This window comes from Scyliorhinus canicula, chromosome 3, assembly GCF_902713615.1.
Source record: "Scyliorhinus canicula chromosome 3, sScyCan1.1, whole genome shotgun sequence".
NCBI classification, from domain to species: Eukaryota; Metazoa; Chordata; class Chondrichthyes; order Carcharhiniformes; family Scyliorhinidae; genus Scyliorhinus; species Scyliorhinus canicula.
Genome location: NC_052148.1, coordinates 147,505,632 through 147,527,942, shown reverse-complemented (window position 1 = coordinate 147,527,942; position 22,311 = coordinate 147,505,632). Strand labels below are relative to the sequence as shown.

The window sequence follows — 22,311 nt, the reverse complement described above, 5'->3', positions numbered from 1 at the left end:
CTGTCCACTATCTACAAGGCACAAATTAGGAGTGTGATGGAAGATGCTTCATTTACCTGAATGAATGTAGCTCTAACAACACTAAGCTTGCCAGCATCTAGGGCAATCAGCTCACTGATGCCCCACCCACCACACTAGACATTAACTCCCTCCATCACCAGTGCCCATGTTTACCATCGACAAGATGAGCCTCTTTTGACAGCGCCTTCCAACCTGTATCACACAGAAAGACGGGGAGCAGGTGCATTGAGAATATCACCAAGTTCTCCAAGCTGCATACCATCTTAGATTGAGTTGAGGTGGATTGGGGCAGGGAGTTTGCGTGGGGGAGGGGATAGTGCAGGCAGCAGTCCGTATCATAGTTACCATGGGGCTACAATTGTTTTTATTGATTCGTCTAAATTTTCCTCGGTAACTATTCTTCCAAGAGAGTGTCAACCATGCAAAGTCTCTGACTTTAAATCTCGGTTTTGGATGGTTCCAGGCGCAGGAAATTGGCAAAAGTTGAAACTTCCCAGGCAATTCCTGTGCCGACCTTGCATGGGGACTTTATTTTATTTTAATAAATTTAGAGTAGCCAATTTCATTTTTTCCAATTAAGGGGCACTTTAGCGTGGCCAATCCACCTGCCCTGCACATCTTTGGGTTGTGAGGGTGAAACCCACGCAGACATGGGGAGAATGTGAAAACTCCACACGGACAGTGACCCAGAGCCAGGATCGAACCTGGGACCTCAGTGCCGTGAGGAGGCAATGCTAACCACTGCGCCACCGTGCTGCCCTCTTATCTGATTTTATTGACTCAAATTTGAGATCAAATCTGGGAGGGAAGGTATAATCAATTCTGAAGAAGACTGCAACAAATTAGAGGGCAACATTAACAAACTTCAAAATGGACAAATAATTTGCAAATTAAACACTACATATAAAATAGTGCATTTTGCTGGGAAGAATAAGGCAACCATTTATTGATAACATAGCAAAATTTGCGGATGATACTAAAATAGGCGGGAAAGCAGGCAGTGAAGAAGAGATAACGTTTTTACAGACGGATATAGATAGGCTCGGAGATTGGGCCAAAATGTAGCAGATGGAGTTTAATGTAGATAAGTGTGAGGTTATCCAATTTGGCCGAAAAATAGAAAGGTAATTATTATCTAAAGGGAAAGCAGATGCAAGATGATCCTGGGCAGAGGGATATGGGTGTCTTTGTTCAATCACAGAATGTCAGTATGTAGGTGCAGCAGATAATTAAAAAGGTGAAATGAAATGAAAATCGCTTATTGTCACGAGTAGGCTTCAATTAAGTTACTGTGAAAAGCCCTTAGTCGCCACATTCCGGCACCTGTTCGGGGAGGCTGGTACGGGAATTGAACCGTGTTGCTGGCCTGCCTTGGTCTGCTTTAAAAGCCAGCGATTTAGCCCAGTGTGCTAAACCAGGTAACTGGAATGTTTGTATTTATTGCAAAAGGACTGGAGTATAAAAGTAGAAAAGTGTTGTTCCAATTGTATAGGGTGTTGCTGAGACCACATCTGGAGTATTGTGTCCCGTTTTGGTCTCCTTATTTGTGAAAGGATGTGGTGGCATTGGAGGCAGTTCAGAGGAGGTTCACCAGATTGATTCTGGGGATGAAAAGGTTTACGTTTGAAGAGAGATTAAACAGTTTGGGCTTCTACCCACTGGAGTTCAGAAGGATGAGAGGGGATCTGATCGAGGTATATAAGATACTAAAAGGGATTGATAAAATAAACGTAAACCAAATGTTCCCCATATGGGGCAATCTAGAATGAGAGGTCACAGATATAGGTTGAGAGGCAGTAGATTTCGAACTGTGATGAGGAGGAACTACTCGCAAAGGGTGGTGAATTTGTGGAACTCGCTGCCCCATAGTGCGCTGGAGTCTGAATCATTAAATCGTTTCAAGAAGGAAAGATATGTTTCTGATTTTAAAAACAGGTTAAAGGTTTTTTTTTACGGAACGGGTAAGGAGGTGGATTTGAGACCAGGAAGAGATTAGCCATGATCCGATTGAATGGCGGAGCAGGCTCAAAGGGTTGAGTTGCCTACTTCTGCTCCTAATTCTTGTGTTCTTATGCTATTGGAGGGTGCACGTCTCTGGGATGGACAAACAATGTGATCTTAGAGTACAAATTCATCGGTCACTAACATTCACTACAAGTTAGCAGGGCCATTAAAAAAGCAAACTAAAACCAAACACTAAGGTCGGAATCTTCCGGTAAAGCTTCGCCGGAAAAACAGCTCACTGCGGTGCAGCATAGCCGGTGAAAGCCGGGAGACCCCGCTCCTGAGATCTACCCGGCCTGCAAAGCCTCGCGAGATTCAATGCAATCTCACGAGACGTTGCAAGGGGAATCCTGGACACAGTGGGCGGGATCAGTTTTTGGCAAATCTGCCTATTTATCACTCGTAGGGGTCTGCAATGGGATTGGAGGCCCCCAGCTGCATTCTCTGGCACTCCTGGTGCTGCCTGGGTACTCTGGCAGTGACCACCTGGCACCCAAGTGGCATTGCTGGGGTGGCTGGCTGGTAGTACCACTTGGGTGCCAGGTTGTCACTGCCAAGGTGCCAAGCTGGCATTTTCTATGCATGCGCGATTGGGCCGGGGTTTCCTGCTGTGGGTGTTGGGGTGTGGGGGGGGGGGGGGGGGTGCCGGGGGGCCCTCCCATGTTGCATTCGGGCTGAGGGGGGAGGTGGGGGGGGAGGAGAAAGATCGTGGATCGCTTCGGGGGGGGGGGGGGGGCTCGGAGATCGGGATGCCATCTCTTGCTACAACAGGGAGTTCCGGCTAGCGGAGTTCCCCGTTGTAAAAAACGGGGCCATGTGCAGCTTTGGCCGCACGTTTTCCATTTAGTCCCCTTATTCAACGTGAGTTGCATTCAATAGCCGCGCGTTTCTCAGCACTGCAAGTGTCGGGAAACATGTAGCCAATTGCGCTCGCCCGGGGACTTTGTTCCCTTTTGGGAAGATCGTGCCCTAAGCTTTACTTCTGGAGGGATAGAAATAATTCGGGAAGTTATGCTAATCCTATTGAAATTTGGTTAGTCTATATTTACAGAGCTGTGTGAAGTTCTGGTTCCATATTACAAAAAGGAGATAGAGGCACTAGAGAGGGTGTAGGGAAGATTTAGAAGGGTGATACCAAGTGCATGGGTATACATGCCGGGAAAGGATAGACTAGCTGCGTCTCTTCTCTCTTTGGAACAAACGGAGGCTGAAGAGTGTCTTAAGTTGTGAAATGATTTTATAGAGTAGATGCAGAGAAAATGTCTCTTCTTGTGGGGAAGAGCATAGCTAGAGGCCATCAATATAAGACAGTTATGAAGAAATACAACAGGGAATTCAGAAGAAACTCCTTTACCCAAAGAGTGGTGAGAACATGGAACTCGCTACCATGTGGAGTGGTAGAAACGAATAGTAAAGATGCTTTTAAGAGGAAGCTAGACAAACATACGATGGAGGGAAAGGGAATAGATGGTTATCATGGCAGGTTTCAGTGAGAAAAGAAGGGAAGGAGCATTAAGACTGCTTGGGCCAAAAGGCCTGTTCCTGTGATGTAAACCCTATTGTAATCCTATGAATTTATATTTGATTTATCATTGAGTATGTATTTTTTTTTCTCTTGCAGTATACAATTGGACAGTAGATGAAACAATGGACTGGTTAATTCACTTTGTGGAATTGCCGCAATACGCCAAGATCTTCCAGGAAAACAACATTCGGGGTGTTGACCTACCCAGGTTAGTTTTGTTGGAAACGGATGGCTGCTAGATTTTCTGTTTCTCTGAGTACGATGAAAATGTCTTTCAAACTAAAGGCTGAAGAAGATGACTCCAGTTAATTATTCGTTTCATGAAATGAGAGGGCGAACGCAATAGCTTTATTTGAAAAAAATAATTACATAGAATTATTGTGTAATTTACAGACTGGAGCAGGCTCACCTTGCATAGGTCCTTAGCCTCCATGTAAGCAACGGTGGTATTTCCAAATGTTTAACCCGTGCGATATAAATTCTCTCATTGCCCTGTTTTGAAGAAGAGCAGAAACATTCTACCAGTGTTCTGGCCAACATTTCATCCCCCAGTTACGACCACCAAAACACAACCTGTTATCATTCAACTCATTGATCTTTCATGAAATATTGCTGAAGAGAACAGTGACTGCACTCTGAAAATAAATTGTTGCGACTAATATGTTTTGAGACATCCTGAAGATTTGAAAGACACCTTACGTAAACACTAGTCCTTTCTTTCTTTCCTTTAGTAGCTATTACTTCCCTAAGTTTTAACTTGACTTGAAACGCGAATTGTTTCTGAAGTCTCATAGCTTTACTGAACAATCCCTTTACTGAACAATCCATTATTGTTAGCACTAGACAAGAACCATACCACATCCAGAATTAACCAACAAGCTCTAGGCAGTGACACAACATGAATATGGGCTTTAGTCTGCATACTTCTAGTGGTTAGATGGATTAGTCGTGCTAAATTGCATAGTATCCAAAAGTTAGGTGGGGTTAGGTTAGGGATAGGGTGGGGGAGTGGGCCTAGTTAGGATGCTCTTTCAGAGGGTTGGTGTAGACTGGATGGGCCGAATGGCCTCCTTCTGCACTGTAGGGATTCCATGAGGGGAGGATCACTGCAGGCACTCTAATGTCCTCACCAGCATGGTGCCCAGTGCGATTTACTACAGCTATGTGCTAATGTCCTCACCAACATGGTGCCCAGTGCGATTTACTACAGCTATGTGCTAATGTCCTCACCAACATGGTGCCCAGTGCGATGTACTACAGCTATGTGCTAATGTCCTCACCAACATGGTGCCCAGTGCGATTTACTACAGCTATGTGTTAATGTCCTCACCAGCATGGTGCCCAGTGCAATTTACTACAGCTATGTGCTAATGTCCTCACCAACATGGTGCCCAGTGCGATTTACTACAGCTATGTGCTAATGTCCTCACCAACATGGTGCCCAGTGCGATTTACTACAGCTATGTGCTAATGTCCTCACCAACATGGTGCCCAGTGCGATTTACTACAGCTATGTGCTAATGTCCTCACCAACATGGTGCCCAGTGCGATTTACTATAGCTATGTGCTAATGTCCTCACCAACATGGTGCCCAGTGCGCTTTACTACAACTATGTGCTAATGTCCTCACCAAAATGGTGCCCAGAGCGATTTACTACAGCTATGTGCTAATGTCCTCACCAACATGGTGCCCAGTGCGATTTATTACAGCTATGTGCTAATGTCCTCACCAACATGGTGCCCAGTGCGATTTACTACAGCTATGTGCTAATGTCCTCACCAACATGGTGCCCAGTGCGGTTTACTACAGCTATGTGCTAATGTCCTCACCAACATGGTGCCCAGTGCGATTTATTACAGCTATGTGCTAATGTCCTCACCAACATGGTGCCCAGTGCGATTTACTACAGCTATGTGCTAATGTCCTCACCAACATGGTGCCCAGTGCGATTTATTACAGCTATGTGCTAATGTCCTCACCAACATGGTGCCCAGTGCGATTTACTACAGCTATGTGCTAATGTCCTCACCAACATGGTGCCCAGTGCGATTTACTACAGCTATGTGCTAATGTCCTCACCAACATGGTGCCCAGTGCGGTTTACTACAGCTATGTGCTAATGTCCTCACCAACATGGTGCCCAGTGCGATTTACTACAGCTATGTGCTAATGTCCTCACCAACATGGTGCCCAGTGCGATTTACTACAGCTATGTGCTAATGTCCTCACCAACATGGTGCCCAGTGCGATGTACTACAGCTATGTGCTAATGTCCTCACCAACATGGTGCCCAGTGCGCTTTACTACAACTATGTGCTAATGTCCTCACCAACATGGTGCCCAGTGCGATTTACTACAGCTATGTGCTAATGTCCTCACCAACATGGTGCCCAGTGCGATGTACTACAGCTATGTGCTTGTGCACCACAGCCACACATTTAAAGCTTTAAGTGCTCTCGTACCATCCGAGAAACAGGTGCTGCTGACAGGCCCGATTTCTCGCCTAGTGACTCGTACTGGAAAGTGAATTTTTATTTGTTTGAGAGAGGCCTACATTAAAGTGATATACTCAAGCCAAATCAGCCCGTCGAACCTCACCAACAAGGCTCACATCAAGAGTGGTCACCTTGGTGAATATTTGGAGGGCCGGTCATGGAACCTCAGCCCAGTAAAAACGAAGCTCTATAAGATCAGAGAGAAGAAAAATGACAAAATAAGTTGTCCTACCTTGTACAGATTAATTCTACGTTAGTGTTATCTAGCCCTCCGTTATAAGTGTGATGTGTTGTGTTTGCCTTGCAGGTTAGCTGTGAATGAGATTCCTTTTATGGTCTCGAATTTAAAAATCACTGACAGAAGCCACAGACAGAAGATCCAGCTGAAGGCACTGGATGCTGTGCTATTTGGAGCTCCAATACGTGAGTGTTTGTTAAGATGGCCTGATTCTTTTTTTAAATGTTCAGTAGCTTTTTATGGGTTCGCAATGGGAATTAATTCCATCTCCCACTGCATGTCTAGCCATTTGTCAAGTGTGAGCTGGCACAGACTGACCAGAAGTAGAAACTTTAGTTTTGTCTCTCTCCTTCATAACTCAGTTGAGCTGAGGTCGGGTCAATTGTAATCTGGTCTGATCAGTAAATTTGTGGATGACCCCAAGATTGGTGGGGTGACAGAGAGTGTTGAGGATTGCCAGCGGATACAGCAGGACAAATATAGGTTGGAGACTTGGGCAGAGAAATGGCAAATGGAGTTTAATGCAGACAAATGTAAGGTAATGCATTTTGGTAGGTCTAACATAGAGGGGAAATATACAGTAAATGGCAAAACTGTTAGGAATATAGAAGGTCAGAGAAAAGGGCGTGCCGGTCCACAAATGTTTGAAAGTGGCAACACAAGTGGACAAGGTAGTCAAGAAAGCATACGGAATGCTTGCCTTCATTGGATAGGGCATAGTGTATAAAAACTGGCAAGTCATGCTATAGTTGGAGAACCTTGGTACGGCCGAACTTGGAATGTTGTGCAGAATTCTGGTCGCCACACTACCAGAAGGATGTGGAGACCTTGGAGAGGGTGCAGAGGAGGCTAACCAGGATGTTGCCTGGTCTGGAGGGTGTTAGCTATGCGAAGAGGCGGAGTGGACTCTGACTGTTTTGATTAGAAAGACAGAGTTGAGGGGTGACCTGATAGAGGTCCACAAGATTATGAGGAGCATGGATAGAGTGAATGGGCAGGCACTCTTTTCCCAGGGTGGAGGGGTCAGTTCCCAGGGGGCATAGGTTTAAGGTCCGTGGGGCAAAGTTTAGAGGAGATGTGCGAGGCAGGTTTCTTGTGCAGAGGGTGGTGAGTGCCTGGAACGCGTTGCCAGGGGAGGTTATGGGAGCAGATATATTAATGGCGTTCAAAAGGCATCTTGACAAATACATGGATAGGATGGATATAGAGGGATACGGCACTAGGAAGTGCTGAGGGTTTTGGCCAAGGTTAGTATCATGACTGGTACAGGCTTGCAGGGCCGAAGGGCCTGTTCCTGGGCTGTATTGTTCTTTGTACTTGCTGCTGTTGTTGTCTGACACCAACCTGCCCAGTATATTATACCTGGGAACTCCCAGTTCTGTATGCCTCAGCTACTCATTGGCTTGCCCATTAGGTGGCACTGTTGCTACACATCTAATACTTTACTGCACATCTCAGGATGCTTGGACCCTCTTGATATGGTGAGGTTGGATTTCGGCAAATCATCCTCTGTAGTTTGGGTGGAAAATGAGTGAAACGAGCTTTAATGTAATTTTGTTATTGTTTCCAGCAAAGTTTTGGCAGAAAAGTAGAAGAGCCCTTGCAGAAATATCAGGCAAATAGTTTTGACAAGCTTACTAACCATCGGTGGCATCATATAGCACGAGATAGCAGTGCCAGACCTTGATACTGAATTCTTAAGTTATTACAAACAGTCTAATTTTCTTTTAAGTAATTAAGGCACCAAGAGAATTGGAACGTTGACTACGTTTGTAAAAGAATGTTATAAAATGAGCAGAATTGTGAATGTTTGAGCCACGATGAAGCTGAACAACAAACAACAGAATTGTGAATTGTATTAAAGTTCTGTACAGCTTGGAAACAGTTTCGCTGAGCTCTTCAGAGAATCTGCTACTGCCAATAAAGGTTGTTATTGCAACAAAAACGCCAGTTTTCCATTTTTTTTTGAAAAAAGGAAACAATCTTGCCAAAAAGGATTAGTTCTCAACTTGGAATTGCCATCATCGGAATTGCCAATATTTCTGTTAAATTATGTTTTTTTTAAAAATCACACACCTTGGGCAGGATTCTCCGTTGGCCGGAATTGGGAAACGCGATTGGGTAGGTTCCGACGCCAAAATTGCAGCAGGCCCCATTTTGACGCCAAATCGCTATTCTCCTTCACCTCAAAAACGGCGTCAATGCGTTCCAGAATGCATGTACAGTAAATACTGTTTGCATGTCATTAACGGGCCAGACCCTGTATTCTCCAGGGTCTCCACGATTCTCGTCCTCCAATGGGCCGAGTTCCCAACGGCACGGTTCATTTCTGCTTTTAAAAAATTGTGAAACCGGCTTGATGGCTGATGAGGGAGAGAGAGTAGGTAGGACACAGGCGGAGTCACTGTGGGCTGCTGGGCTGACAATGGCCGGGATGGCTGGGGTGGGAGGGGCCCTGTCATTCGAGGACCTGTGCTGGGTGGGGACCTGTCCGCCATCTCTCAGAACTCGGTGCACAGGTGCATCCGTGCTGTCACGGAGGGCCTATATTCCCAGTCGGCACAATACATCCATTTCAATGTGGACTGAGCCCATCAGGCTGCCCGGCCAGTGCGGTTTGCCACCATCACCGACATGCCCGGATGCAAGGGGTGATCAACAGGATGCATGCCCCCTTATGAGCACCTGCAGATGACGGGCCACTCTACACAAACCGAAAGGGGTTCCGCTCGGAACGTGTAGCTGATTTGTGGCCATCGGATGCGGATCTTGCATGTCTGAGCCCGATACCCGGGCAGTGTGCACAACACCTTCATCCTGGCACACTCGATTCCTGACATGTTCGAGACACCCCACTCCCCATGGCTCCTGGGTGACATGAGTTATCCACTGCGGTCGTGGCTGATGACACCTACCTATCCACAGACCGATGCGTAGACTGCGACAATGATGCCCATACAGTGACCAGGTCCGTGATCGAACGGTGCTTCAGCCTCCTGAAGATATTCAAGTGCCTGGACTGCTCTGGAGGGAGCCTCCAGTATGATGCTGAGAGGGTCGTTGCCCGCATTGTGGTGGCCTGCTGTGTCCTTCACAACATCGCACAGCAGAGGGGTGATGTGCTGGTGGAGGAGGAACTCTAGGCCTTGTCCGACGAGGAGGATGCAGGGGAGGATGAAGATGGGCAGAACATGGGGCCCAGGCAGTCAAGGGAGGCCGCATGACGTGTTCGCCAGGGCCAATGCGCACAGGACGCTCTGATCGCCTCCAGGTTTACCAACTAGGGGGAACCCTCCCCCCTGCCTGCAACATCCTCCGTGATACATCCATGCCGCACTACGGGCTGTGGGCCCTGGGTTGAGACTAATAGCGGGTCAGGTCCATGGTATGGAGGATGATGACCGAGGCAGGTTGTAACAGTGGGAACAGGTATTTATTGTGAACAAATATATACACCGTCTGTGCCCTAGCCCCATAACTAAACAGTGCCCTAGCCCCATAACTAAACAGTGCCCTGCACCCATGCCAACGTAACTGGTGTCTAGCTTTCTGGCCTTACGGGACCTAATGTTAAGTCTTTTTAGTTCCCCAGATGGTACAGCAGAAGTGGAGGTGGCCTGCTGTAATTCTTGCCCAACGACTTGGGTCCCCGTTCGCGACAGTCTTCTGGGGCGACCGGGCCAACTGCAAGCTGCTACTTGGGTGTTCTGCCAACCCGCTGCCCACCAGATTCACCGGGGGGGGGGGGGGGGGGGGGGGGGGGCGGTACGAGGGAGAGAAGGGAGGAGAAGAGATTCTGAGGTGCTGCGGTGCTCCGGCACCTCGCCTGTGGGAGTCACTGGCACCTGCGCCATCACCTCCTCCTCCTTCAGGGTGCACGATGGCCCACTGGCCACTCCATGGGATGGGGTGCGAAGGGAGCTATTCCCTGAGGTTCCCCACTACCTGGATGCCCGCTCTGGTCTCGGCCGGGGTCTGCATGCTCGCCGTCAAGGAGCACAGGGTATGAACCGTCTCCATCTGGGACTGCACCGCATCACCCATTGACTGTGCCACCCCCTTCTAGGTTGTGTCGCATCAGCCAGTGACTGTGCCATCTCCCTCTGGAACTGAGCCACCTCCTGTGTCTGCACCATGTCGGCAGCCCTGCCCTGGGCCTCGGCCTACGCCCGCACAGAATGCACCAGGCCTTGGACATGCTGATCCATAGCCGAAACCGTCGCCCCCAAAGCTTCCACCGCTGACGCTACCCGTGCGGTGTTGGCCTGGGTGGCTCACATGGTCGGCACCACCTCCTGCTCCTGCATGCGATTGGACTCCTCCAACTGCATGTGCAGGTACTGGATGCTCGCCGACAATCCCTCATGTAGTCCCTGTCTCTGAAAAGATTGATGGGAATGTCTGTGCCAGAAGCTGGAAGCCTGGACGGCAGCTAGTTCTTGGACCTTCCGCCCCCCCCCCCCGGATGTTCCTACCTCCACCTGATGTACCGGATCAGCTGTGTGATGAGCACCAGAGAGTGTCCCAGGAGCCTCTTCACTAAAGTGCCCAACCGAGGTGAGTGTCTCCGGGATGGTGGAGGGTGTTGGAGACAACTGTGACGGAAAATCACTGTCATGGGGAACATCAACTCAGCAGGGTCTCACTTCCTCGCCCGCGGCCGAATTCCACCTCTGCGACCCCCCTTTCCTCTGGGTCGCCGACCACATCCAGGGTTCTCTGCTCAGCCACAGTGAGGAGCCGCAGGCCCGGCGGTCCCCCTCCTGTCTTCTTACGCTTCCGGTTGTTGTGCCCAGTCTTCTCCTGGAGCATTAAACATGCAGGACGCATGAAGCTCGGGGGACCATGGTGGCCGGTATGGGTGCCGATATGTGCTGCAGGGTGGGGTTCGCCTGCCCTCTGGGTTGGGGGGGTGCAGTTGGGTTATGGGTGGGGTAGGTGGGTGGGGGGGATGTTTGGTGCCGGGGACACAGTGCTGCCAACTCACCCTGGCCGCCCTGAGGAGGTTGTGCAGTTTTTTTCGGCGCAGCTGGCCAGTCTGGACAACGCTGCCCAGGGTGCTGACCGCCTCTGTGACCTGCGCTTAGGCACGGCGGCGGCTGGCAGCCTCCTTCCCGGGCCGAGGTACAGGGTCATCCTCCTCTCCTCACAGTGTCCAGGAGGGTCTCGAGCTCTGCATCTGCGAAACTTGGGGCTGCTCTCCTCGATTACATCTTGTTGGTTGGGATGGTGTATGTGGGGAGTGAAGTGTATATATGCGGCTGCAGCTTGTCAGCCTCCTGAGTGTCAATCGCGAAACCGCCAAATCCGGCACCATCTCTCATTAGAATTGATTCTGTTCGACATGGCGTCGGTGCTGGCCCCTTAACAATAGCGGAATCAGTCTAGGTGTAGTGCCAATTTTGCTGTCATCGAAGTCCACGAATTTTGCATCAACACTTAGTCTCAGAAACGGAGAATCCCCACCCCTTGTGTGCAATAGTTGTTAGATGTATATACGAGTAACTTGATACCTCACCGGGGCTTGCTGTAGCATCTTGGAGCTGAGCTACTTTTGTACTTGCAGCCCCAAACTCTAATGTGTCGTGCTGATGCAGAAGTGTTATTATGCCTGCCCTTGGAGAAGAACAGAAACCAACTAGAGCCAGAAAACCTGCAGGTTCAGGTCTAAGATGTATTTTTATATGGATGGGATGATGCATTTTGCAGTGAACTAAATGTCAAATATTTCTTCAATGTTTGTAATATTATCGGACGCTTTGCGATTCAACTGAAATCCTGGGTGCAACGATGAGATTAACATTGAAGAGAATTTAGTATCATGCGCGTGTTCAGGTCTTTTTGTTCCAAGTATTCTGTAATTAAGTACACTGACCGAGGTAAATTTAAGGGAACATAATACAAGGAAAAGGAGACTGCTAAGCCTTCAATATAAATGTAGATTTCACATTCCCGAGCAACATGAGATAAGAGCAAGTGTTGTGTAAAAACAGGAACATCCGCAAAATCTTCAGCATTAACTCCTCGAGCTGGAGCCCCTTCCTTTCAGTTTTTTTTCAAACAATGTCTATGATCTTCTTCAAAAAATTGCTGAGAACTCCAGATGGATTTGTTTAAAAACAATAAACCAAAAGCGGATCGCACTTCATTACAATTCTGGCAGTGTAGTGTGATGGATTGATCTTGCCTGTTTAAATCCTGGCTACTGTGGACTGTAGAAAGAAAATGGATCCTTCTGCCCAAATCATGCCGACATAAATCTTCAGCCATAAATTGCAATGGCGATAATTCTGCCACCATGATTTTTTTTCCCCGTCACGTTCATTGAGGAGTACATTGAATCACTTGCTAACAATCACAGTGATCTTCAACTACCATACACTGAAGTGCTGGCCCATATACTGAGCAGACTAAAGAAAATCTTTCAGCAAACAGTATTATTGCTATTACTGTTATGCTGTTTTGCAAATATAATTTCTGTGGTTATTTTGCCGTTGCTTTCAGCCAGAAAAGTGATTATAACCCTTAATGGGGTTGTTTGGTCTTCATCCTCCCACTTACACAGATTTCCTGCATTCTATAGGATTTGAGTCACCAGATTTTCTTCTCTCTCTCTTCTTAACGGATATTGGACGATGAGCTCTTTCGGAACTGTCTGTGGCATCTTTTTCAGTAACTTGTCCTTGGCTATAGAATGCATGCCTCAGCAAATGGTTGACTTTGGAAAAACAGCTGCCATAACATATCCTCTGGTACACCACAAAAACGCAAGGGCATTTGTCCTGGCATGTTACTAAATTGGGCAGCATGAACATTCCATCCAAAAACCGTTGCCTAGATAACTAACCAACCCACTGAAGCCAGTGTTAGTTCCTGTGAACCAGGCAGGAAGTTTTATTTTTGGAAAAACGTCTTAAAGCCTTCCTCCTATTTCAGCTCACAGTTCAAATTCTTTGAAGACCCTGCTCCCATGCCCACATGTCTGTTCTTGGCCTGCTGCAATGTTCCAGTGAAGCTCAACGAAAACTGGAGGAACAACATCTCATCTTCCGGTTAGGCACACTACAGCCTTCCGGTCTCAACATCAAATTCAACAATTTCAGATGATCAGCTCTACCCCACCTCAACCCATTTGTTTTCATCCCATTTCATTTCAACTGTCTTTTACCATTTCTTTCTTTTCCTTAACCTTTATCCTCTTTGCTTCCCCCTTCCCCTCTCACCACACCTACAGTTTTCCTCTGATGTTAGTTTCCCTGCTGTTCGACCTTTCACATCTTTTGTTCTCTCTGGGGACTGCCATTAGCACTCCTTCCTGGTGGTTTCTGTGGCCATTAGCAGCCGGTTTCCCTGGGTTTCTGTGGCTATGACTCATCTTTCATTCTCACTCCGCAGTATAAATATTTCCCACTTTCTTTGTCTGTTAGCTTTGACAAAGAGGCATCGGACTCGAAACGTTGGCTCTTTTCTCTCCCAACAGATGCTGCCAGACCTGCTGAGATTTTCCAGCATTTTCTCTTTTATTTCAAATTCTTTGGGTGGCCTGACCCGGTATTCTCCGGGGCCTCCGCGATTCTCCAATGGGCCAAATTCCCGACGCGAGGTTTACTTGTGCTTCTAAAAAATCGTGAAACCAGCCTCATGGCTACTGAGAGGGAGAGAGGGGGCACGGAAAGTGTCCAATGTCGCTATAGTTTGCTGACAGCTGTGGCCCTGAAGGATGATCTGGCCCGTTATTACTCAGAGGATTGAGCGCAGCGAGTCCAAATCTGCATTTCTAATATGAAGGGTGCAGTGGCTATGATACTGGAAGAGTAATCCAGAAGCTAAAACCAACAATCTGTGAACATGAGTTCTGCTCTCACCATGCACTTCTGAGAAGTTAAATTTATATATTTTTTTGTAAAACTGAATGAAAAGAAAACTCGCACGAGGAAGTTAAACACAAATATACTCTTGGTGGCCAATACTCCTTTGAACAACTACAGAGTTGGAAAAGGTACCTTTATCTGAATGTTTACAGAGAAGTTAAGGTTTTTAGATTTATCCACTCAAGGTAAGTAGTATAAATTGTCCTTTCTCTGCAGCAAACATTGCAGGCAAATTGTTGGGATGATATTGCAGTAAACTTCTACTGTACATTGGTTCCCCTTGTAATGTCTGTATATTTACATTTATGTATATGTTCCTGGTAAGTATGTCAGCCTTAAAATAAACATATTTAAGAGTAATGCACTGAAAAATTAATGTGACTTTAAAAAAGATGTGCAGAAAGAAAAACAACTGAATGATTCAATTATTACAGATGTTTAATAGCTCACTGAACTTTTGCCTTCCTGGTGGTTTCTGCTTTGCAGGTCCTCGCCACAATTGGTTGAAGGATTTTATTCTCGCTATTTCCATGGTGGTTGGTATCGGTGGCTGTTGGTTTGCATACACACAAAACAGAAGTTCAAAAGAACATGTTTCAAAGATGATGAAAGAACTGGACAGTCTGCACAGAGCTGAGGAAAGCCTGATGGAATTTCAAGCGAGGTGAGATTAGAGCAAAGGTGGGAATAAAATCTTAGCCAGATATTCAAAGTTTACTTCCCAAAGATAAGTAGAAATGACTGGAGTATGTCCTTCCAGAGAGAGCTGCGCCCTTCCCTATCACAGCTTAAACCTTTTAAGGTGCAAGTCTTGAGATGTAATATGTTCCTTTATTTCCCTGAATTGTGAATAACTAAATGTTCACATTTCCATGTCCTTTCTACTGTGGCAGTTTAAAGCTATGCTAGGTTATGTCAGGTGATTTCATTTTTAAAATTCAGGTTTGCAGTGGTTATCTAACCCCTTGCTGGTTATCTAACCCCTTCCACAAACATTCAATCCCTCCACCACCGATGAACAGTGGCAGCCGTGAGTACCATCTACAAGATGCACTGCAGTAACTCACCAAGGTTCCCCAGGCAGCACCTTCCAAACCCACGACCACTACCATCTAGAAGGACAAGAGCAGCAGATACCTGGGAACCACACCACCTGGAGGCTCCCCTCCAAGTCACTCGCCATCCTGACTTGGAAACATATCCCCGAACAGGCGGCGGAATGTGGCGACTCGGGGCTTTTCACAGTAACTTCATTTGAAGCCTACTTGTGACAATAAGCGATTTTCATTTCATTTTTCATTTCATTTCATATCACCGTTCCTTCACTGTCGCTGGGTCACAATCCTGGAACTCTCTCCCTAACAGCAATGTGGGTATACTACACCTCGGGGACTGCAGCGGTTCCAGAGCGGGGCTCACCAACAGCTAATGAAGGGCAATTAAGGATGGGCAATAAATGCTGGCCTAACCAGTGATTCCCACATCCTGTAAATGAATTTTTTGAAAGATGGCACATTTTTTTGAGCAAAATGCTAAATCCAGTTTATCCAGAGATGTTGAACGACATGTAGTAGCTAAGCTAAGAAAACATTGAACACTCATTTACAACAACTAACTCCAGAAATAAGCAGGTGTACCCTGCAATTATATTCAAATGTTTTAAATGGATGCTGAAAAAATAGTGTTTGATTCGAAGCCCCCATTTCCAATTAGGTTCTTCCTAACATTTTACGCTGAAAGTGCAACATGTCCAAATTAAACCAATCTTCAGGCAACCGCAGACAATATCCTTTTCCCATTGTTGTATTTATGGCAACTTAGTCATTAGGAATAAAGTCAACACTTGAGCCAGCTCAGTTCATGATCTCCACTTGTCACTATTGTACGCGACATTAAGAGTAGGACAGCTCAAGGGACTATTTGTAGGTGGCAGCAGTTGTGAATAGGCAACATTTTATTGTTTTGATTTTCTTACTTCCCTCACCCTAATGAAGACTTCAAAAAGCTCAGGAAGAAAATCGAACAGTGGAAGTGGAGAAGCAAAATTTAGAACAAAAAATGAAAACTGAAATAAATGATGCCAAGCGGGAGGCACAGCGCCTGAGGGAGCTGCGAGAGGGTTCAGAGACTGAACTCAGCCGGCTGAAATATGCAGAACAGGAGCTTGTACAGGTACAAACATTTTCTTATTATAAGAGCTGATGTAAATTTAAAATGGTAACAACTGAGGCAAATGAAATCCAGCCATAATTGCTGAGGTATTCAACAACAGTATGGTGGCAATTCACTGCAGCATGGGTCCTTTGTATTACTAGAACGTTTCTGCTAAAATAACAAATTATGTTGGTGTTGTGCTGGAAATTGGTATCAACCTTGGGTCAGCGGTAACACACTCATCCCTGAGCCAAGAGCTCCAGGAATTCCAGCACCACCCCACATGATCAAGGTGGACTCTTGTTTTCATTTAGTATTGAGGGAGTACAATTGCTTTGGGACATCTTGAGGTTGGTGAAATTTCAAGTCTTGCATTTTTTTTTCTATTATGTTTATTATTTTGCTATTTAAAAACCGACTTGATTCCATTAAAACTGAAGCAGAAAGCAAATTCAACAATTTACAGGGGGTTTCCAAACGCAGAACACAATTTCTTCCAAAATATTACAGTTCTTCATTTTTTCACTTTACATATCCATTGCTCCAGTTGGAAATACTAATCTTCAAGTGTGGGAGATTAAAATTTGACTGGAAGCGAATAGAATCAATTTCATTCATAGTAAAACCTTTCTACTCTGCAAGAAGGAACAAATTCAGTCATTTACCCATAACCATAATTTTTCATGCTTGGGAACAAGAAGCCATTTAGCCCGTTGGACCTGTACCACCGTTCAGTGAGAGCGTGGCTGACCTACAGCCTAACTCCATATCTTCACCATTGTCTCACATCTTTTCATACTTTCAGATTTAAAAAAAAAATCAACCTCTTTTTAAAATTAACAATTGATCTTTGTTTTAATATAAGTTTAGAGTGCCCCGCAGCACAGTGGCAAAGTGTTAGCACTGCTGTCTCATGGCGCAGAGGTCGAAGGTTCAATCCCGGCTCTGGGTCACTGTCCATGTGGAGTTTGCACATTCTCCCCGTGTTTGTGTGGGTTTTGCCTCCACAACCCAAAGATGTGCAGAGTAGGTGGATTGGCCACGCTAAAGCGCCCCTAATTGGGGAAAAATGAATTGGGTATTCTAAATTTATAAGAAAAAAATAAATAAATTTAGAGTGCCCAATTTGTTTTTTCCAATTAAGGAGCAATTTAGCGTGGCCAGTTCACCTAGCCTGCACATCTTTGGGTTGTGGGAGCGAAACCCACAAAAACACAGGAAGAATGCGCAAACTCCACAAGGACAGTGACCCAGGGCCGGGATCGAACCTGGGACCTCAGTTCCGTGAGACAGCAGTGCTAACCACTGCGCCACTGTACTGCCCAAATTAACAATTGATCTAGCATCAATTTCTATTTCTGGAAGAACATTCCAAACTTCTACCATCATTTCCATGAAGAAATATTTCCCAATTTCGCTCTCGAGTGTTCTCGCTCTTAATTTTTTGATGGAGCCCCCCCACCCAGTCTTAGACTTTTTAATGAGCAAACGTAGGTTTTCCCAATCTTCCTTACCTGCACCCTTTATATCTAATCTACAACCGGCCGCTAATCTGCTCCACCAAAATACTGCTCAGGTGGTGCAGGTGATCATTAGCGTGTTTGTAGGATTTTCTTTGCTACATGATTGGCAGCATTTTGTTTTTGGTGTTGTTCGTGGGCTGACAAGTAATTATGAACCAGTTTCCCAGCATTAGTCCCAAGTGGCATTATGCTAGGTACTCAATTGAAACCGGATTTTGAAGCCAGTGCTCTGGATCGTATAAGCTGCCTAGGGAAAGACAAGCCAACCCCCCCATCCCCCATCCCGAACCCCAGGCAAGCAAAAACAAGCTAAAAGTATTGTCATCTGTGACTGAAAAGATAATAGTACTCACTCTGAACCTCTCTATATTGCTACACAGGGCAAAGGTTTGAATGCCTGTTTGATTTCTTATTTCTATTAAGCTCCATGTACAATTCAGTCTGTGTCAGACAACTGTGAAGCATTGATTATACATAAACTGAAGACCTAATTATAAATTACCACAGAGTGATAAGTCAATTGGATAACTCCATCTCCAGTCGGCAGAAACCTAATTCATAATACAGTAGTCAAAGATAGATAAAATTGATGGAGGTCTTTCTGGCAATGCACTGTGCTCAGGAATTCATCCAGCGATGTCATCCAAATTACTTAACCTTTTAGCGAAGATTTGTTTTTATATAAAATTTCACAGCGCATTAGCCGGATTGGTCGAAGCCAATGTTTGTATTCCGAACCGGCCTCTTCCCACTCTAATTCCCACGTTGAGCCTTTATTCTCTTTGCCCTCATGTGTGCATCTGACCTCCTGTTAAATGTGTCAATATTGTCTGTTGAACCATACCACATCGCTGCAAGTTTCACATTTTTCCCTCTCGCGAAAGCAATTCTAGTTACATTCTTTGTTTGGTTTCTTTTGTTAGAGGCTGTCTTATATTTATGCCCCCTTCTGTATTCACCAAGAAATGGAAACAGTTTATCCCCGTCTACCTTTTGCAATGCCTTCAAAATTGTATAAGCACATTCTCAGTGCTGAGGAACTGTCAATAGTAGTTCACCTAGAACCTTCACCTGATTTTTAAAAAATGTAACCTTTCCTTTAATTATTTACACATCTTTATTCCAAGATCTCTTTTGCTTCTCCACCCTGCTTGGTTTCTTCCCTTCGAAGAAATCATTTGATGCCTCATTCCTCTCACCAAAATCAACCATGACACACTTTGCTCTAATCAAGTTTTCATGCTCATTCTGCAAGCCTTTTTATGCTTTCCTGTATTTTGTTGCAGCCTTTTAATATCTACCGGATTTTAACACATGCCTGCTCTTCCTGTCAATTTTTTCCATAAAAAATTCTTATTCTGTGTTTTTAGCTGAAACCGCTTATGGGCTGTAGGAGCAGGGGTGGACTATTCAGCCCCTTGTGTCTGTTCCGCCGATGGCTAATCTGTGTCTTAACTCCATTTTTGCACCGTTGCTCCCTCTCCCTTGATGCCCACGCCTAACAAAATGTTTCAATTGCAGTTTTAAAAGTTCCAATTGACAGAGCACCCATAGGCCTCTTGGCGGAGAGAGTTCCAACTTTCTACTAATCTTCATGTGACAAGGTTTTTTTCCAATGTTGTGCCTGAATGGCTAGATGGCTCTAATTTTAAGACTTGAAGTTTATGGTAGTGGGAGCAAACATGAAATACTAAAGTGTACTTTCAGATGAAAGTTCATAGATCATAGAATTTACAGTGCAGAAGGAGGCCATTCGGCCCATCGAGTCTGCACCGGCTCTTGGAAAGAGCACCCTACCCAAGGTCAGCACCTCCACCCTATCCCCATAACCCAGTAACCCGACCCAACACTAAGGGCAATTTTGGACACTAAGGGCAATTTATCATGGCCAATCCACCTAACCTGCACATCTTTGGACTGTGGGAGGAAACCGGAGCACCCGGAGGAAACCCACGCACACACGGGGAGGATGTGCAGACTCCGCACAGACGGTGACCCAAGCCGGAATTGAACCTGGGACCCTGGAGCTGTAAAGCAATTGTGCTATCCACAATGCTACCGTGCTGCCCTTGTTAGTGTAACTAGTGTACACTTGTTAGTGTAACAAGGTGGCCTAAATAGGTGGCATTTAAAAAAAAAAACATTAAGTATGTTGTTTAGCATATAATATATAACTGGAAATTCAGCTGTTACAGTAACACAAAGGGAAAAATATTCAAACTTGAGTTGGCAGATCTTTGAACAGCAAGGGGGTCTAGGGTTATGGGAGGCTGTGCAGGAAAGTGTAGTTAAGGCCACAGTCTGATCAGCTAGGATTATACTGAATGGCAGTGCAGGCGTGAGGAGATGAATGGCCTACTCCTGCTCCTATTTGTTCTGCTCTTAGTAATCTTGCTACATATCGGCACTCCTCCCATGTGGTTGACTCACTGCCTTTTGAATTAATCCAGCAAGGCAGTCAATTAAAATTCGATTAGAGATGGGGAACAAATATTTGCCTTGCCAGTGAGTCCCACATCCCATGAAAGAATTTCTTAAAAATGTCAAGTTGGTAACACGCTTTCAATTTGCCTTTCGCACAGTTCCCACCTTCACGTTCATCACACCGAGTTGGTGTGAAAGATGTCGCCTTAAAAAAAACCTGCATAAAATCTGAAATGCGGACTTGTGTTGTGAAACCTTGGAATAGCTAGGTGCAATTCAACCCTTTTCCCGCCCCTTTGAAACTAGCTGGCATCTGGAATGGAGGTGGGAATTCAGGAATTGGGTCCCGCCTGCTATTTTTAAAGCCTTCCAAACACAATTCGGCCCCACGTCAGCAAGAGCAAATCAAAAGAGCAGTCCAAAGATGTGCAGGTTAGGTGGGATTATGAGGTTACGGGGATAGGGCGGGGGAGTGGGCCTAGGTAGGGTGCTCTTTCAGACGGTTGGTGCAGGCACGATTATCCAATTGGCATCCTTCTGCATTGTAGGAATTCTATGGTCCAAAGTATCTTAACTCCGTGAAAAGATGCAGGGTGAGACCTAGCCACCCTATCAATGAGGTATATAAAGGATATTTATACTTGCAAATAGAAGAGATAGGTGTACTAAACGTGTACCCAAATTTCTACAAAGTTCACAATGTGGGTTAAATTCACTGATTTTTTTATTTTTATTTTGCCCTCCCAGCAGGGAGTTCAAGCTTCAATATTTTTCCTGACTTTATCGTTGGCTTTTCTTCTTGAACCAATGCTGACCATGTGATAAACATGCTCCCACAATGCTCTTGGGTAGGATTCCGCCCTCGTGGCAATGGAGGAACAGCAATATATGTTACTGAATTTATCCTCCAATATAAATTTATTTGATCAAATATGAGCCATATAATTTTGAAATATAGCTAGACACCTATTTAGTATTCTGTAACTATTGGGAGAGTGGAATAATTAAGAAGAAATGAATAGAATGTGTGAATACCAAGAGGTTGTATTAACATAAGAGGGATTTCATTAAAGCAAATATAAATTGGAATGCCCAAGTTGCGTGGAGCCAGAACTGGTAATGTGACGCTCTGTTGTTCAGTGTATTAGGACCATTAATAGAGGAAGTTCTCTTCTCGATCTAATAATAAGAATCTTTATTATTGTCACAAGTAGGCTTACGTTAACAATGCAATGAAGTTACTATGAAAAGCCCATAGTCTCCACACTCAGTGTCTGTTCGGGTACACAGAGGGAACATTCAGAGTGTCCAATTACCTAACAAGCACATCTTTCGGGACTTGTGGAAGGAAACTGGAGCACCCGGAGGAAATCTACGCAGACACGGGGAGAATGTGCAGACTCTGCACAGACAGTGACCCAAGCCGGGAATGGAACCCTGGTCTCTGGCACTGTGAAGCAACGGTGCTAACCACTGTGCTACCGTGATACCTATGTATTGTAGTAAATGACCTGATAACATCCTGATGACATGTAGAACATGGAAGGCGTTATACTCTAGACAGTGACATCAAATTGATTAACTTGGGCAGCAAGGTAGCACAAGTGGATAGCACTGTGGCTTCACAGCCCCAGAGTCCCAGGTTCGATTCGCTGCTGGGTCACTGTCTGTGCGGAGTCTGCACAGTCTCCTCATGTCTGCGTGGGTTTCCTCCAGGTGCTCTGATTTCCTCCCACAGTCCAAAGACGTGCAGGTTAGGTGGCTTGGCCATGATAAATTGCCCTTAGTGTCCAAAAAGATTAGAAGGGGTTATTAGGTTACGGGGATAGGGTGGAAGTGAGGACTTAAGTGGGTCGGTACAGACTCGATGGGCCGAATGGCTTCCTTCTGCACTGTATGCTCTATGTTCTAACTTCCAGACACCTATGGAATTTAGTTCAGCCCACAACCAGCATTCGGGGACATAATTTTAAATGAAATGAAATGAAAATCGCTTATTGTCACAAGTAGGCTTCAATGAAGTTACTGTGAAAAGCCCCTAGTCGCCACATTCCG

General features: G+C 45.6%; 1 protein-coding gene across 2 annotated transcripts in view; it reads left to right on the top strand.

Moving 5' to 3' along the window:
* Positions 1–22,311, top strand: part of stim2b (stromal interaction molecule 2b) — a 189,546-nt gene that overhangs the window by 146,643 nt on the left and 20,592 nt on the right. For both annotated transcript variants that reach the window (XM_038791448.1, XM_038791447.1), the window contains exons 5-8: positions 3,647–3,758; positions 6,354–6,469; positions 14,642–14,819; positions 16,150–16,327. In XM_038791448.1, the coding sequence (XP_038647376.1) occupies positions 3,647–3,758; positions 6,354–6,469; positions 14,642–14,819; positions 16,150–16,327 (584 nt within the window). The remainder of the gene's footprint in view (positions 1–3,646; positions 3,759–6,353; positions 6,470–14,641; positions 14,820–16,149; positions 16,328–22,311) is intronic.